Source organism: Varanus komodoensis, unplaced genomic scaffold (assembly GCF_004798865.1).
Source record: "Varanus komodoensis strain SLA01 unplaced genomic scaffold, ASM479886v1 scaffold52, whole genome shotgun sequence".
Taxonomy (NCBI): Eukaryota; Metazoa; Chordata; class Lepidosauria; order Squamata; family Varanidae; genus Varanus; species Varanus komodoensis.
This window is the reverse complement of record NW_025336114.1, coordinates 568,116-585,744: the sequence shown is the minus strand read 5'-3', so window position 1 is coordinate 585,744 and position 17,629 is coordinate 568,116. Positions and strand designations below refer to the sequence as shown.

The window sequence follows — 17,629 nt, the reverse complement described above, 5'->3', positions numbered from 1 at the left end:
GCAAATGATAGCCACTGGTGTAGTAATGCCAGGGTTCATAGAAATGCAGCAGCAGCAGTCGTTTGTTAGCAGGGATGCTGACATCTGCCATACCCCTTAGAATTTCCTTTTTTCTCCGTGTTTGGCTGCAATCTACACCATAATTGTGGAGGAGCAGATTGTCCCAACAACTATAGAGTATATGTATTGTTCCCTGTCATAAAGAAAAGTATTCCGGCATGTGCAGTTATGACCTGTTGGTTTTACTATTGAGATGCTCATGGTAGAGATATATTGGCTAGAACTGATTTGTTGATATGGATCAACACAGTTGCCTCAGGCTTACTGAACTTTCCTTGGTGGCATGGTGATAAAGAATGCCTGAACTGCACTGTTTACTACTATAATCCTGCTTGTAATCTTTTCAGTTATGTTCAAAACTGTGTTCTGGAAGAACTGAGTAAAACAACAGAACTACCACATTAAAGCAACTGTTTAATATGAGCAGCAACTGGAATGCTAATCATCTAATAATCTTTTCATTAAGATAATGAGCCTCAGTGCTGGAGACCTACGAAGACGCTTGTGGGTTATTTTCCCCGGAGAAGAAGGATTAGATTATGGAGGAGTTGCACGGTAGGGATCAGTTATTTTACAGAAAAAAATAAAGTAATTGACACTCAAGTCAAACATGCCAGCCTTAGGGTTACGACAAACTCGTTTGGAATCCATCTCTCCAGTATCTGCAGGTGTCCTCTCATGCTCAGCCTGGTTCTGAAATGTGAGCTGAGCCAAGAAGAGGCTGCAAACTGTCATGGACCCCTGGTTGTGCAACCAGCAACCTTCTCGAGCTGCCAGCCTTCTAGCTTTTTTGCTGCTGCCACTGGTAGTAGCACACCTAGAAAAGGGATGTAGTGAACAGGTGCACTGACTACCATTTCCGGTGGCCAGACTTCTTCCCCACTACTGGCCACAACAGTGAACAATGGAATGGCTCTGCTTGGACAGTGCATGGGGCTCAGTTCCTGGTGAGTGCCCTGCAAACCCTGGGTGTGCTCACAGGGACCTCAGACTCAGGACTGCTGCAAAGCGAAACAGAGTCTGGGAAGTCAAAACCAGGGAATCCAATAGATTTTCCACACAAATGGATTTCTTGCACATCCCTCAGCAACATATCAGTCAAAATTCTCTTCAGCCTCAGGGCTAAAATGTTGGAAGGCCAGCATCAAGAATACAATGTTTATAAAGTTGCAAGCCTACAGTTGGGTACAATTCATTTCATTCACGTGTACCACAGTAATGTTTAAGAATTGTATGTAGCTATTAAAGAGTAGTGCCTGGCTTGTGAAAAGCCAACCCAGAGTTTTCCTATGCCATACCAAAAAAGATAATTCTGAAACAGAAATGCATAGCAAGGCTTATGCCAGACATACAGTACGTATATCAATAGTTATGTATAGCTGAAGTTTCAAACTTACCAGTCTTAACAGAACAACTCTAACATTTGAGAATCTTTTGTGTTGTGCTATCCAAACAATTGACACATTATTGGCTGCATGCAGGATGAACAGAATACTTTGTCCTAAGAGTTAATAGTTTTCAGAAGTATTATCTCTAGGTTATATGTACACGATATCTAAAGTTTTCTTGTTTATGTTTAGATATGTACACAATATCTAAACTAAAATGTTTCTTTTTTTTGTGGTGTTGACTGTGAGTTCTTTATGTGGTTTCAGGGAATGGTTCTTTCTGTTGTCCCATGAAGTGCTGAACCCAATGTATTGCCTGTTTGAATATGCAGGGAAGGATAACTACTGCCTACAGATAAACCCAGCTTCTTACATCAATCCAGACCATCTGAAATACTTCCGCTTTATTGGCAGATTTATTGCCATGGTGAGTTCTGAGATAAAATAATAAACCAGCATGTTTGGAGTTTACAGGGGAAGTATGGTGGTGAGGATATGGTTGGAGAGGCTGAAAGTTGCTGGCTGGGGAAGATGAGGACTTTCTAAACATTTTTCAGGTTTGTTTCTGGAGCCAGGATAACCCAAAGATTAATCACTGTCAGCAAGCATGGCCTCTCTTGTGTTATGTACAATGTTTTATGTTTCTCTGTTCATTATATCTAAAAATCTGTAAAGTTTTCAATTCTATATCTCCTATTTTAATATTTGCTAAGATTCAAAAATTGACCAGGGAAAGGTGTGATTATTTTGCATATTTGGGATATATTTATAGCTTGCAAGGATTGGCGTTATATAAAATTACTGTAAAGTTCAGTTAAAATGGAGAGATGAAGAAGATTCAGCTCCTCATATAAGGAAGAAAAGTTTATAAATGTCAGATGATGGTGATGATGATAGACGTTTCAGAGGGATAGGTTATAGATGTTCCAAATAAAATCTATACCACTTTTAGTTTATATAGTTTATACACTATTATAAAAATCAATCCCCTCTTTTTTATTCAAATATACCTGCGTTGGAGTAGGCCAGTTCACACAAACAATCCACTGTGACCTTTTTGAATATTCAAGCCATGATTGTGGCTTGTCCTATGTCATCCAAACCCAGTGGAAGTGACTTAAACAACCCTCACATAACCCATGGTGGTCTGGAACACACTGACAGCATTTGTGTTAGGAGTGAGAAAGATAGCTGCATTGTAGACTCTTCTCACAGACTGCTGGCTGAGTTTCAGAAGAATCAGATTCAGAATGTGAATTAGAATGGGGGAGTCTGGTAATCTGGGCCAAGCCAAGACCCTAAGATGTTGGAAGCAGAAGCACTTTTCTTAAGGCCAGACTTCCCAGGTGGGCAGGCAGTTCCTGGGAATAATCAAGATGTACAGCAGGTGGGAGGGGACCTGGAGCAGGAGAGTTCTTCAGACACAGACCAGGCAGCCCTGCCTGTTGCCCCCATGACACAATGACAGCAGAGGACTGTAGCCCCATTAGAGGACCAGCATGCACAGAGGAGGCACACTTACTTTCAGAAGGCCCCTCTTGAAGGAATGAGGCCCAGGCACACTCACAAGAAATCCTAGAGGTGATTACTAGAGTAGGTAAAACTGTTCTTCGTCGTGGCCTCTGTGCATCACACATATGGGTACTGTGCCTGCGCAGTGCCTGTGGCCGGAAGATTGATAGCTAACGGTTTTTGGCGGGAAGCTCCACTCCCCTCCCCCCTGTGGCCTATAAAGAGCGGAGCGTCCGCCATTTTTGTTCAGTCTTTGCGACCACCATTCGCTGTGCCTCGTGCCACTTTCGACTTTCGCTTCGACTATTGCCTCATTCTCGAATTGTCCCTTATCCTAATTTTTTCCTCTCCTTGTCCCAGCTTATTATTCTGTGTAGCTTTCTCTCGTTATTTCTTCTTTCGATCTATCTATCTATATATATATATACACACACACACACACACACACATACACACTTACCCTCTTCACTATCTCTCTTTTCTTCCTCTTCTGCGATGGTGCAGCAAGCGGCTTTCCGCAAATGCGCGGATTGCGGGTCAAAAATGGCACCAACTGACCCGCATGACCTGTGCCTCCTCTGCCTGGGAGAGGGGCATAGGACGGATAAATGCGCGCATTGCCTGGCCTTCTCCAAGCAGGCCAGGAAGAACCGCGAAAACCGGCTTCAGAGGCTCCTTTGGGATTGGGCTCTGATGCAGTCAGACCCGCTTGTCGCTATCCCAAAACCTGGCTCCGCCTCTGTGGCCCCACCCTCACGGCCTTCGGACGAAGGTGCGTCTGCTTCGGTGGCCCCCTCTGCTTCACCTAAAAAGAAGCATGAAAAGCGGAAGCACGCCAAAGAGAAGTCGGCAGGCCATAAGAAGGCCAGAAAGGAGAAGGTCTCCAAGCCTCCAAAAAAGTGTAAGACTTTGGACCGTCCGGACCGTCCCCGAAATCGGAATTTGGAACCGATGGGACCCTCGGCACCGGTGGCGGTTACGATACCGACCCCGCCCAAACCAATCCTCCAGGAGGCTATGCGGGTTACCCCTCAAGGGTCTCCCCGCCATTCGGTTGAGCTCCCACCTGCACCCCTTCCAACTCTACGGGGTTCAATTTCCGATGGGAAAATCCAAGACTCCCCTTCTAGGGGGAGATCACCGACACCCATGCCCGCGGTGATGATGGAAACGGACGTTGGCCTGTCCCCACCAGGGAGCCAGAGGAGCCGCTCGGTAGAGCAACGCCCAGAGAGTTGGCGTCGCCCTTACTACCATACTTGGGGCGATCTGCTCTCTGTAGGGTACTACCCTGCTCCCAGGGCATGATCATCTCCTCCACCCCGCGACCAACCGCGATCAGTGGATTCGAGGCGGGTGCCACCTCGATCCCCACAAAGTGGAAGCAGCCCCTCCTTCTCGCCGGCAGAGTCGTCATCTTCGGCCCCACCCTACTATGGTGCCAATTCGGCTGACTCGGAGGTCGACTCAACCTCCCCGGACGTCGCTGTGACATCCCAGGGTCCTGCATCACCCGACGAGTCCCACGTCTCCTTCATGGAGCTGATGTCAAGACTTGTCCAGTCCCTGGACATCGACACTGCCCAGCACCCGGGACCGTTGACGGACAAGTTTTACGACATAGTCCACGGGGAGCAATCGACATCTATCGTTCTGCCGCTCATAACCACCTTGCGGCAGGCGATGACACAGCCCTGGGACCTGCCATCACATCCTCAGCCGACGTCCAGGAGGTATGAGTCGATGTACAGGGTTTGGGAAGAGGATATTCCCTTCCTCCTCAAACACCTGAAACCGAACTCTGCAGTCTTCGAATCCTCGCAGGGCAGAGAGGCGAGAGGACACACGGCACCAAGAGATAAAGAGGGCCGAAAAATAGACTCCCTGGCCAGGCGAGTCTATGCTGCTTCGGGCTTGGGACTTCGCATATCAAATTATGAGGCGACGTTGGCGAGATATCAATATTTTATTATGCAGCGCCTCCACAACGTCGCCTCCAACCTCCCAGAGCACTAGGGTGATCTCGCGAAGGTCCTGATCAAGGAAGCCATGCAGGTCGCCATGCAGCAGTTATCCACGGCAAGGCACCACGTGGATACTGACTCCCGGGCCTTGGTCGGTGCCGTTTCCCTTCGGAGGCATGCATGGCTCCAGAATTGTAATTTCCCAGAAGAAACCAAGCGGCGGATAGAGGAAAAGCCTTTTGATGGATCCAGGCTTTTCCATTCTTGAACCGACCATAAGCTCAAGAAGCTCCATGAATCGAGGATGACGGCACGCAGGATGGTGATCCAGTCTCACACTAGATGTAAGTGGTCCTGGAATCGTCCATCCTACAGGCAGTCCTACCAACCGAGACAGCAGCCTCAACACCGCCAGCAACAACAGCAGCACCGCCATCCTCAGCCCCAACAGCGTTTTCAGCAGGGCCGCCATCGTTTTGACGATCGGAGGCAACACTGACGGGACTGGCGAACCATTCCTCACACTCCTTCAATACCCACCCCCCTCTCATTTGGGGATCGGCTCCAAAGCCAACTCCCCATTTGGGAGTCCATCACATCTGACTGGTGGGTATTATCCATTGTTCAACACGGCTATCGAATAGAATTCAACATCATTCCTCCATCGAGTCCGATCCAGTCTACTGTATGCTCACCGGTACTCCTTGATGAAATACGTCAACTTCTCCGTAAAGGAGCAATTCGTCAAGTATTGCCATCTGACGGACTTCACGGATTCTATTCCAGATACTTCACGGTCCCTAAGTGGGATGGTGGTCTACGTCCGATTTTGGATCTACGGAACTAAAATACATTTATTGTACCGAGAAAGTTTCGTATGACTACCCTTCAAAACATTTTGCCGTTGTTAAGGAGAGAGGATTGGTTTGCCTCACTGGACTTGAAGGACACCTACTTCCACATTTCAATTCACCCAAATTACAGGTGTTTCCTTCGTTTTGCGATTGCAAGCCAACTTTATGAGTTCACAGTTTTACCTTTTGGACTGGCTACGGCTCCGAGAGTTTTTACCAAGTGCATGGCTCCTGTCTGTGCCTTTCTACGCCTTCAGGGCATACAAATTTATCTGTACCTCGATGACTGGCTGTTGGTCTCACAGTCCAGAGAAGGACTTTTGGCGGCCATCCATAAGACCTGTGCCTTACTAGATGACCTAGGCTTACGTAAATACAGAAAAATTTTCTCTTCTCCCAACACAGACACTCACCTTCATCAGAGCCCGCTTGGATTCGACATTGGCGAAAGCTTTCCTCCCACAAGACAGACAACAGACTCTTGCTCGCCTTATCCATCGAATCCGACGAGAGGGAACGGTCACGGCGAGGTCTATCCAGAGGGTCCTGGGACATATGGCGTCCTCAGTTGCCGTGGTTCCACATGCCAAACTTCGGCTTTGCCCGCTACAACTATTTTTCAACAGGGTGTATCACCCTCAAAGAGAGCCACAGTCCAAACTGATTCGTATCCCATCTTCCGTGCTTCACTCTCTGCGCTGGTGGCTGAAACCGACCAGTCTTACACTAGGAGTCCCCTTCAGGGCGCGATCTTCTATGATAACCCTCAGCACCGACGCGTCTCTCCTAGGATGGGGAGCGATATGCTCTGGCCTATCTACCCAGGCTACATGGAATCGTCTAGAATCCACGAATCATATCAACTTCCTGGAGCTACTGGCAGACTTCAAGGCCCTCCGTTCTTTCGAGGACCTCCTCCATCATCAGATCGTTCAGATAACCTCGGACAATATAGCGACCGTTTTTTATCTGAACAAACAAGGAGGGACGAAGTCACCAACTCTAGCCAGACTCTCGATGGAGATTTGGGACTGGTGCATTCAGAGACACATCACGCTGATGGCTGTTCATGTGGCTGGCATAGACAACGTGCACACGGACCTTCTCAGCAGGCACATGTTCACCTCTCACAAGTGGAAACTGGACCCTCGTATGCGCAACCACCTTTTCAGGCGCTGGGGGTTCCCCGATGTGGACTTATTCGCTACCCAACGGAACAGGGTGTGCGGGGCTTACTGCTCGAGAGCGGGAATCGGACACGCGTCCCTAGGGGACGCATTCATGATCCCTTGGAACAACATGCATTTCTATGCCTTCCCTCTGATCCCTCTTCTGATGAAGATCATAGCAAAGATTGCGCACGACCGGGCATCAGGGATACTAGTTGCCCCTTGGTGGCCACGTCAAGCATGGTTTGCGAAACTACTCGACATCTCTCGCGGGGAATTTCTTCATCTTCCATCACTCCCATATCTTACAACGCAGGTGGACGGCACACTTCGCCACCCGGACTTGCTCTCATTGAACCTAACAGTGTGGCGAATTCGATGATTGACATTCCATCGATACCGATGACGGTTTCGAGTTACGAATCCAACAGCTTCTGTTAATCTATCGGTACCGATGATGACTTCGACCACCTCGGATCCAATTGTCGAATCCAATCACTCGGGTGCTTCCCCTTTCTCTGATCTCTCTGCACCATCCGGTTCGAGACAAGACCCGTCGAATTCGAATCCGACGTTTTTTACCCTGATATTCAGCATATCATCGACTCTGCCTTAAAGCCGTCCACAAGGAAGTCATATAAGGCTAAATGGAAACGTTTTTCCACCTTTGCCGAGTCGCGTTCATTCTTCCCATTCCTCTCATCTATTGAACAAATTCTTCAGTTCCTTCTGGAATTGCACCATTCCGGATTGACGCCGTCGTCCATTAAAGTTTATACAGCTGCGATAGCCTACCACCGTGGATTAGTCAACAGATCACCTCTGTTTTCTCATCCTATCCTCAACAGATTCTTGAGGGGATTATATAATCTTAACCCATCAATTAGACCGGTTATGCCCACATGGAGCCTTTCTGTAGTTATGCAGGCCCTTATGAAGGCCCCCTTTGAACCTTTAGCGACGGTGGATCTGCAATTGGTTTCTTGGAAGACGGCATTTCTTGTAGCTGTTACTTCAGCCCGGAGGGCCAGTGAACTTTGCGCTTTTCAAATAGACCCTCCTTATCTAAACTTTCACAGAGAGAAGGTCGTTTTACGCCTCGACCCGTCTTCCTTACCCAAAGTGTCTACACCTTTCCATACAGGACAAGACATTGTGCTGCCTGCTTTTTTCCCGTCACCGTCGACCCCTTTGGAAAGATCGTTGCACTCACTTGAAGTTCGCCGTTGCTTAGCCTTCTACCGATCGCAGACGGAGTCTATTCGACGATCCAATAGGCTATTCATCAAATATTCTACTAGGGATCAGGGCGATCCAGTCACTCCACAAAGACTTTCTAAGTGGATAGTCCACACTATTGTCTTGTGCTATCAGTTAGCTAAGCTCGAACTGCCTTCAGTTCCCCATGGCCATTCTACTAGAGCTGTTGCAACCTCGTCTGCGTTCGCAGCGGGGGTCCCGATCGATGACGTCTGCCGAGCCGCTACTTGGGCGAACCCTTGCACCTTCGCCAGGCACTACCGTCTCGATGTTTGAGCTCGACGGGACTGCTCCTTCGGTAGAGCTGTACTCTCCTCTGTTCTTCACTGAGAACACCTTCCCTCCTCCTTGATGGTAAGCTTGTTAATCTACCCATATGTGTGATGCACAGAGGCCACAACGAAGAAAAGCAGGTTGCTTACCTGTAACTGATGTTCTTTGAGTGGCCATCTGTGCAGTCACACAACCCACCCGCCGGCCCTGCTCGGTGTCGGTGAGTGGACACATCGACAGCTCGGTGTCGATGAGAAAGGCACCTTCGGTACCGACCATTCCCCTTTTTTACGGTACTGACAAAAAAAAAAGATTTAAAATTATTAAGATATCGTACATTTGGTCGCAAAGACTGAACAAAATGGCGGACGCTCCGCTCTTTATAGGCCACAGCGGGGAGGGGAGCGGAGCTTCCCGCCAGAAACTGTTAGCTATCAATCTTCTGGCCACAGGCACTGCGCAGGCGCAGTACCCATATGTGTGACTGCACAGATGGCCACTCGAAGAACATCAGTTACAGGTAAGCAACCTGCTTTTCTGTGCATGCTCAGGAGATTCATTCTGGGTGTTTTGTGCTTTGGGGTCAATAAAGAATGTTTTATAAGTAAAATGGTCTGTGTCTTGAATGTACGAAGGGGAAACCCTGGCTCCCAACAGTTTGCATGACATACTAAGCCACCTTGTGAATAAACTAGGTTTGAGGAAGAACTTAAGATGCACCTGACAGATGACTGGGAACACAGTAGCTTGTTTTCCTCCCCTTTTCCCTTGGTTGTCTAGTGTCCTTTATAGGAAATCCTATTTCCTCCTCCCTGCTTCCTCCCTTCCTGTTTGCCATTGTTTCCCCTGCCCACTCCCACAGCTTCAAAAATGCATAATTGGAGTCATATTTTCTTTTTCAGTCCAAGAAGCTCAGTCGTGTTCAAAATTTATTTTTGCCAGTCCTGCATAAGTGCTGTCCAATATGTTTAAATAAATTTTTAAAATAAAAATATTGCACAATTTTGAAGCTATCACAATAAGTTATGTACGAAAAGCAATGTACAAAAAGGGGTAACAATCAGAGCCTGGAGGGGGAACAAAATAAGTTCTGCCATGAAGAACTTTGGGATATTGGCAGGAGAACCAAGAGAAAGGACAGGGAGATCAAGCCATGGTGAGTCCAGTTAACTGTTGAGGGTACTGTGAGTTGTCCTGTGAAACTTATTCTTAGGGTGGCTTAATGCAGCCTATGAAACCCAATAGAGGTCCTGCAGAGAAAGGTTTGATTGATGCTCAGCTAAGGCCTTCATTAAGTTATTTGCTTTGTCATGTTCCTTTTTACAGTCTTAACATGAAGAATTTCAACCTACCCAAAATTAATACAAAAAGTGAGATTATTTTTTCGTATGTTCTATGCTGCCCTTTCCCTTTTGTCAGCAGTAACCATATTTAACTAGAAAGCCAGCTACTAGTTTTCCATATACTTTTATTTAGGTGATTCCTATTTCTTCCAACATATAGGTATTTGTTTGCTGGTTATAAAATTGGATAGACCTGGAAATAGATTTCAAAGTAATTGAAACACTGAGAATACTATAGAATAAATAATATTAGTTTCCATCTTTTGCAGGCATTGTTCCATGGGAAATTTATAGACACAGGTTTTTCTCTACCATTCTACAAACGTATACTCAACAAGGCAGTAGGACTAAAAGATTTGGAAACTGTAGATCCTGAGTTTTATAACTCTCTCATCTGGGTCAAGTAAGTTTCTGACTTCAACTCCCTAGCTCTTGAAATTATGCAAATAAATATGTCATTTGTGTGTTTTACATGTTCTTGTAAGAGCCAGTGTGGTGTAGTGGTTAAGAGCGTGGGACTGGGACTCAGACGATCTAGGTTCTAGTCCCCGCTCGGCCATGGAGCCAACTGGGTGACTTTGGGCCAGTCACAGACTCTCAGCCCAACCTACCTCACAGGGTTGTTGTGGGGATAAGATGGAGGAGGAGAATGATGTAAGCTGCTTTGAGCCCTTTGTAGGAAAAAGGCAGAATGTAAATTGAAATAAAAATAAAATAAATACATATAGATTCTATTTCAAGCCTATCTTTGAAATATTTGAAATGCACCAAAATGTTCAATTCTGCTATTCAAATTTAAAGTTGAATTATGATAAGACATTGTGCCTCAGAAAACAAGTGCTACACCCTGATATCTCTACTTTTGGCAACTATTATTGTGCATTTCATTATTTTAATATTGTAAACAGCCTTGAGTATATTTCAATTTTGATAAGGGAATAAAAGCTATATTCAATAATCAATGCAGATACTAAACATTTGGGTATTCAGATACATAAGTATCTGACCTTGTCCTGGACGGGGTAGCACTCCCTCTAAGGACAAGGTCCACAGCTTGGGAGTACTCCTTGACCCAGAGCTGTCACTAGAATTCCAGGTGGCGGCGGCAGCAAGGAGTACCTTCCTACAGCTTCCTCTGGTCCATCAGCTGTGTCCTTACCTGGACGAACACTGCCTAGCAACAGTGATTCATGCTCTGGTAACCCCCTGGTTGGATTATTGTAATGTGCTCTACGTGGGGTTGCTCTTGAAAATGGTCTGGATACTTCAGATGGTACAGAATAGAACTGCCAGGATGCTGACGGGGACCAGTCGTTATTCTCACATAATGCCTCTACCAGCTACATTGGCTTCCAGTTGAAGTCCAGGCCCAATTCAAGGTGCTGGTTTTAACCTATACAGCCTTGAATGGCTTGAGACCAGCATACCTGAAGGAACACCTCTTCCCTTATATGCCCTCATGTCCCTTAAGATCTGCAGGAGAGGCTCTGCTCCGGGAACCCTCTGTGAATGATATTAGGAGGGTGAGTACCCGGAGGAGAGCCTTCTCTGTGGTGGCGCCCCACCTATGGAATGCGCTCCCCAGAGAGGTCCGCCTGGCGTCATCGTTATTTGTTTTTCGGCGCCAGGCTAAGACCTTTTTATTAAAAACTTATTTTAAGTGTTAATTTATTATATAGGATTTTAAAAATTTATAAGCCGAGATGTACCGGGTTTTAATATTTTTAGTGTATAGCTTTTTCATATAATTTTGTTTTTGTTGTGAGCCGCCCCGAGGCTTTGTTGCGATGGGGGTGGCATAGAAATGTTTTAAATAAAAAATAAATAAATAAAAAAGAACATCTACCCAGAGCAGGGCCTTCTATGTGGTGACGCCCAGATTGTGGAATGCATTCACTGGAGAGGTGTGCCTGGCACCGAATTTATATTCTTTTTGGTGCCAGGTCAAAACCTTTTTATTTAATTGCTATTTTAAAAATTAGTATTTTAATCATTTTGAACAGTAGCTTTGATTTTGTCTTTAATGTAATTTTTATTGAATTATGTTATTTATATATGTGATTATATTGTATCTCAATTTTATGGATTGTGAGCGGTCCTGAGATGCCAAGGCATAAGGGACGGCATATAGAAGTTTTAAATAAATGAATAAGTATTCACAGGATTTAAAAAAAACTATTCTCCCTTTCATAGGCTTAAAAAGTGCTTTAAGAAGTTAAAATATCTTTGTGTAATCTGCCTATTTCTCCTATTTTGAGGAATAAAACATTTTGAAATAGAACAATTTTGGGCTGTGACACCTTGCATGGAACAATTCGCTTTTAAAACTATGGCTGAAATCACAAACATAAAAATGAAATGAATGCGACTCATTTCCAGTTAAGCATGATTGCATGTATCATGGAAATATTTTTCGGTAGTTAATGTATGCTGTTTGTTTTATAGGGAAAACAATATTGAAGAATGTGGCCTGGAAATGTATTTTTCAGTTGATAAAGAAATTCTAGGTGAAATAAAGAGCCATGACTTGAAACCCAATGGTAGTAACATTCTTGTTACTGAGGAAAACAAGGAAGAGTACATTAGGTAAGTTTCAAATAGGTTTCTTGTATACTTTTTGGACTGGTTACAGAGTTGTGATCCCACCAACAGAATGGCTCCTCCATTCATGGATAGGACTCATATCTCCTAGAGCAGTGGTGGCGAACCTTTGGCACATGTGCCACAGCGGGCACACACAGCCCTCTGTGTCGGCAGGCAAGCCAAGTCACCCCAGCATCGCCCCAGCAGCCAAGCATCGGATAACAGCATACATACAGGCCATGCGCATGCTTGGAAAGGAGTAGTGGTGCCAGGCGATGACGTCACAAGCCACAACTCATTAGCCGCGACTTGTCCAAGCTTTTACATGTCCGGTCAGTGCACTGCCAAAGATAGATAGGTAGATAGATTTGCTTGGACTGGCTATGAGTTGTTTTTTCTAAACTAAAACCTTAGTTTTCAGGATTTCTTGCAGTGTTGGCACTTTGCAATAAATAAGTGGCTTTTGGGTTGCAGTTTAGTCTCTAAAAGGTTCACCATCACTGGGCTGGGGTAAGACAAATGAGGTGTCCTGGTATGATTTTGATGGTTGGAATGTGTTTACAAGGGGTAGAAATAATGAGCAATGCAGAAAAAGCTACGCAAGGAAGACTTTTTCAAAATTGCCCTCTTTTCAATGGAACTTTTGTGCATACCTTTCCTAATAAAACTTGAAATGGTGTTGAATTGTTCATAGAAAATTGTTAAAACCAGAAAACAAAATGTTTGGTGGATCTGCACTGCAAAGCTGTAAAGGTCATTATGATCTCATGTAACAGCGTTTATTTCTGTTAGATCTTTTCTCAGAAGTTGTTACATTATTGTAACTTAGTTTTAAATGGTTATGCCTTGCATGATGAAAGTATTTGATTTTTTATCCTGAGTGATTTTCTATAATCTTAATGTATATCACAATCCATTAAAGTGTAACGGTTGCAGACCTAAGTGAATCGACCAGTTTTAAATGAGTTATTGCATTTCATCACTCCAGGCTAGTAGCAGAGTGGAGGCTTTCCCGGGGTGTTGAAGAACAGACACAAGCATTTTTTGAAGGTTTCAATGAGATTTTGCCACAGCAGTACTTGCAGTACTTCGATGCCAAGGAGCTTGAGGTAAGCCTAATACTTTAGCATAAGACTCGAATGAGAACTTACTAGAATATTTGCAGCAACTACTAAATGCAGTACCTGCCTCTTGACCTGAGTGTGCTGAAATGGCAGGAGTGTAAAACGCTCACTGTAGTGGAGTTAACCTTTCAGTTTAATGGGATAAGGTACTTGTTAACTTACACTAACACAGAAGCATGTCTTTATAGGAAATATGAAGCTCCTTTAAGCAACAGGTTTCAATATCTGCACAGACAGACTTTACGAACCACAAATTAAAGATATCCTAAATGCATTTAAATGCATTATCCTAAGGGACTGCAGGTGGTGCAGTGGTTTAAACTGCTGTGCTGCTGGGCTGGTTGACTGAAAGGTCACCAGTTCGAATCTGCACAACGGGGCGAGTTCCCGTTGCTCTGTCCCAGCTCCTGCCAGCCTTGCAGTTCGAAGGCATGCAAATGCAAGTAGATAAAAAGGTACCACTTCGGTGGGCAGGTAACAGCATTCCGTGCACTTCGGTGTTTAGTTATGCCGGCCACATGACCACGGAGACTGTCTGCGGACAAATGCTGGCTCCCTTGGCTAGGAAACGGAGATGAGCACCGCCCCCTAGAGTCAGGCATGACTGGATGTAATGTCAAGGGGAAACCTTTACCTTTTTACCTTTTAAATGCATTTAGAAACCTAAGTGGTATTCTCACTTCCCTTCTGACTTCTATAAATCAGAGTGTCTGGACCTTAACTGGTGTCCGATTCTTTCTCTTTAAAAGGTACTTTTGTGTGGAATGCAAGAGATAGACTTGACTGACTGGCAAAGACATGCGATCTATCGACATTATACCAGGACAAGCAAGCAAATTGTGTGGTTTTGGCAGGTGTGTATTGGTTTTATATACCAAAAAGGATTGTACAATTTTTTATACAGCCAGAGCTTCACAAATGTATCTTCTTCTTCGTGGTCTCTGTGCATCACACATGTGGGTGCTGCGCCTACGCAGTGCCTTTGGCCAGAAGATTGCAAGCTAACAGTTTTTGGCGGGAAAGCTCCGCTCCCCCTCCCCCATAGCCTATAAAGAGCGGAGCGCCATTTTGTTCAGTCTTAGCGACCACCATTCACTGTGCCTCATGCTGCTTTCACTCTCGCTCTGACTGTTGCTCGTCTAGCTTGTTCTTCTTCTCGATTGTTCTCTCCCAGTTGTTATAGCCCCAGTATTTCTTGTAGTTCATGTAGTTCTCTATCGTTCTACCTTCTCTTCGATCTTCTATCAAAAAATCAAAAAAACAAAAATATATACTTACCCTCTGTACTATCTCCTTTTTTCTCTTTCTTGCGATGGCTCAGCGAGCAGCTTTCCACAAATGCGCAGAGTGCGTGTCTAAAATGTCTCCAACCGACCCGCATGACCTATGCCTCCTCTGCTTGGGGGAGGGGCATAGGACTGATAAATGCTCTGCCTGGCCTTTTCTAAGCAGGCCAGGAAAAACTGTGAGAATCACCTGCGGAGGCTCTTGTGGGACCGGGCTCTCATGCAGTCTGACCCGCTTGTTGCTGCTCCGAAGTCTGGCTCTGCTTCAGTGGCTTCACCCTCACGCCCTTCGGACGAAGGCGCGTCTGCCACAGTGGTTCCACCTACTTCTCCCAAGAAAAAGCACGAGAAGCGCAAGCATGCTGAACCTGACAAATCAGCAGGCCATAAGAAGGCCAGGATGGAGAAGGCTCCTAAACCTCCAAAAAAATCAAAGGATCCGGAGCGTCCTCGACACCGAGACTCAGATTTGACGGCCCCCTCAGTACCAGCGGCACTTACCGTACCGACTCCACCCGACCCAGTGCTTCAGGCAGGTATGAGGGTTACCCCTCAAGGGTCCCCTCACCGTGTGGCTGACCTTCCTGCTGGGCCACTTCCAACTCTACAACGAGGCTCAATTTCTGATGGGGAAATTCAGGATTCCCCCCCTAGGGCTAGGTCGCCCACACCTATGCCCACAGCCACTCTGGAGGCAGATGTAGAGATGTCCCCGCCTAGGAGTCGGAGGAGTCGCTCCATGGAGCAGCGCTCTGAGGGATGGCATCGCTCATACTATCAGACCTGGGGCGATCTCCTTTCCGTCGGATACTATCCTGCTTCTAGGGGTCGGTCTTCGCCACCTTCCCACGACTGACCGTGGTCCTTGGGCCTGAGGCGTGCATCCCCGATACCTCCTCGGGATGGAAGTAGCCAGTCCTTCTCTCCGGCGGAGTCCTCATCATTGGCTGCCCCGTGTTATGGTGCTGACTCCGACGATTCAGAGGTCAATTCAACCTCCCCTGACGTCACTGTGACCTCTCAGGGCCCTGCGTCACCGGATGAATCGCATGTCTCCTTCGCAGAGCTTATGTTCTGGCTTGTCCAGTCCCTTGACATCGACGCCATCTAGCATCCGGAACCTACTACGGACAAGTTTTATGACGTCGTCCGCGGGGAACAGTCCACATCAATCGTCCGGCCACTGATCACCACCTTACGACAGGCGATGACGCAGCCCTGGGACTTGCCCTCTCACCCTCTACCCACATCTCAGAGGTACGAATCCATGTACCGGGTTCGGGAGGAGGACATTCCATTCCTCCTCCGCTACCTCAAGCCGAACTCGGTCGTGGTGGAGTCCTCCCAGGGCAGAGAGGCGAGAGGTCACACTGCCCCAAGGGATAAGGAAGGACGAAAGATCGACTCCCTGGCCAGGCGAGTCTACGCTGCCTCAGGCCTGGGGCTGCGTATCTCCAACTATGAGGAGACGTTGGCGAGGTATCAATACTTCATAATGCAACGCCTCCACAACGTCGCCTCGACCCTCCCGGACCACCAGGGTGATCTGGTCAAGGTCCTTATCAAGGAGGCGATGCAGGTTGCTGTCCAGCAGTTGTCCACAGCCAGGCACCATGTAGACACAGACTCGAGGGCCTTGGTTGGTGCCGTTTCACTCCGGAGACACGCCTGGCTAAGAAATTGTAACTTCCTGGAGGAGACTAAACGTTGGATTGAGGAAATGCCCTTCGACGGGTCCAGGCTTTTCCACTCGTGCACCAACCACAAGTTAAAGAAACTACATGAATCCCGCATGACAGCACGCAGGATGGAGCTACAGACCCAGACCAGGCGTAAGTGGTCATGGACTCGTCCATCTTATAGGCAGCCCTGCCAGCCTAGACAACAGCCCCAGCACCGGCAACAGCAGCAGCAACGCCGCCTTCCACAGCCTCAGCAACGCTATCAGCAGGGCCGTCGCCGTTTCAACGATAGGAGACAGCGTTGATGGGACTGGCAAACCATTCCTCTGATCCCTTCCATACCCACCCCTCTCTCATCTGGGGAACGGCTGCGAAGCCGACTCCCCATTTGGGAGTCAATCACATCTGATCAGTGGGTATTGTCCATCATACAGCACGGCTATCAGATAGAATTCAACATAGTTCCTCCATCGAGTCCGATCCGGTTTACATCATGCTCGCTGGTACTGCTCAATGAACTACAACAACTTCTTCGTAAAGGAGCAATTCGTCAAGTAACCCCACCTGATGGACCGCATGGATTCTACTCCAGATATTTTACGGTCCCGAAGCGGGATGGTGGTCTACGTCCGATTTTGGACTTACGTAATCTGAATCGATTTATCGTGACAAAAAAGTTTTGAATGACCACCCTTCAAAATATTTTGCCACTGCTAAGGAAAGAGGATTGGTTCGCCTCATTGGACTTGAATGATGCCTATTTCCACATTTCTATCCACCTGCGTTATAGGCGTTTCCTTCGTTTTGCTGTTGTACCCCATTTCTACGAATTTCAGTTTTACCTTTTGGACTGGCCACTGCTTCGAGAGTGTTCACCAAATGTATGGCCCCTGTCTGCGCTTTCCTACACCTCGAACGCATACAAATTTACCCATGTCTTGATGATTGGCTGCTAGTGTCCCAATCTAGGGAAGGACTCCTCGCATCCATCCATACAACCTGTGCCTTGTTAGATGATCTGGGCCTACGCATTAATACCGAGAAATCTTCTCCCGGCGCAGACGCTTACCTTCATTGGAGCCCGCCTGGATTCAACGTTGGGAAAAGCCTTCTTTCCTCGGGACAGACAAC

The 17,629-nt window shown here is 46.6% G+C and overlaps 1 protein-coding gene across 2 annotated transcripts in view; it reads left to right on the top strand.

Moving 5' to 3' along the window:
* ITCH (itchy E3 ubiquitin protein ligase) overlaps positions 1–17,629 on the top strand; it is a 75,548-nt gene that overhangs the window by 47,439 nt on the left and 10,480 nt on the right. For both annotated transcript variants that reach the window (XM_044447656.1, XM_044447655.1), the window contains exons 16-21: positions 527–615; positions 1,716–1,875; positions 10,093–10,226; positions 12,269–12,409; positions 13,395–13,515; positions 14,280–14,384. In XM_044447656.1, coding sequence (XP_044303591.1) covers positions 527–615; positions 1,716–1,875; positions 10,093–10,226; positions 12,269–12,409; positions 13,395–13,515; positions 14,280–14,384 — 750 coding nt within the window. The remainder of the gene's footprint in view (positions 1–526; positions 616–1,715; positions 1,876–10,092; positions 10,227–12,268; positions 12,410–13,394; positions 13,516–14,279; positions 14,385–17,629) is intronic.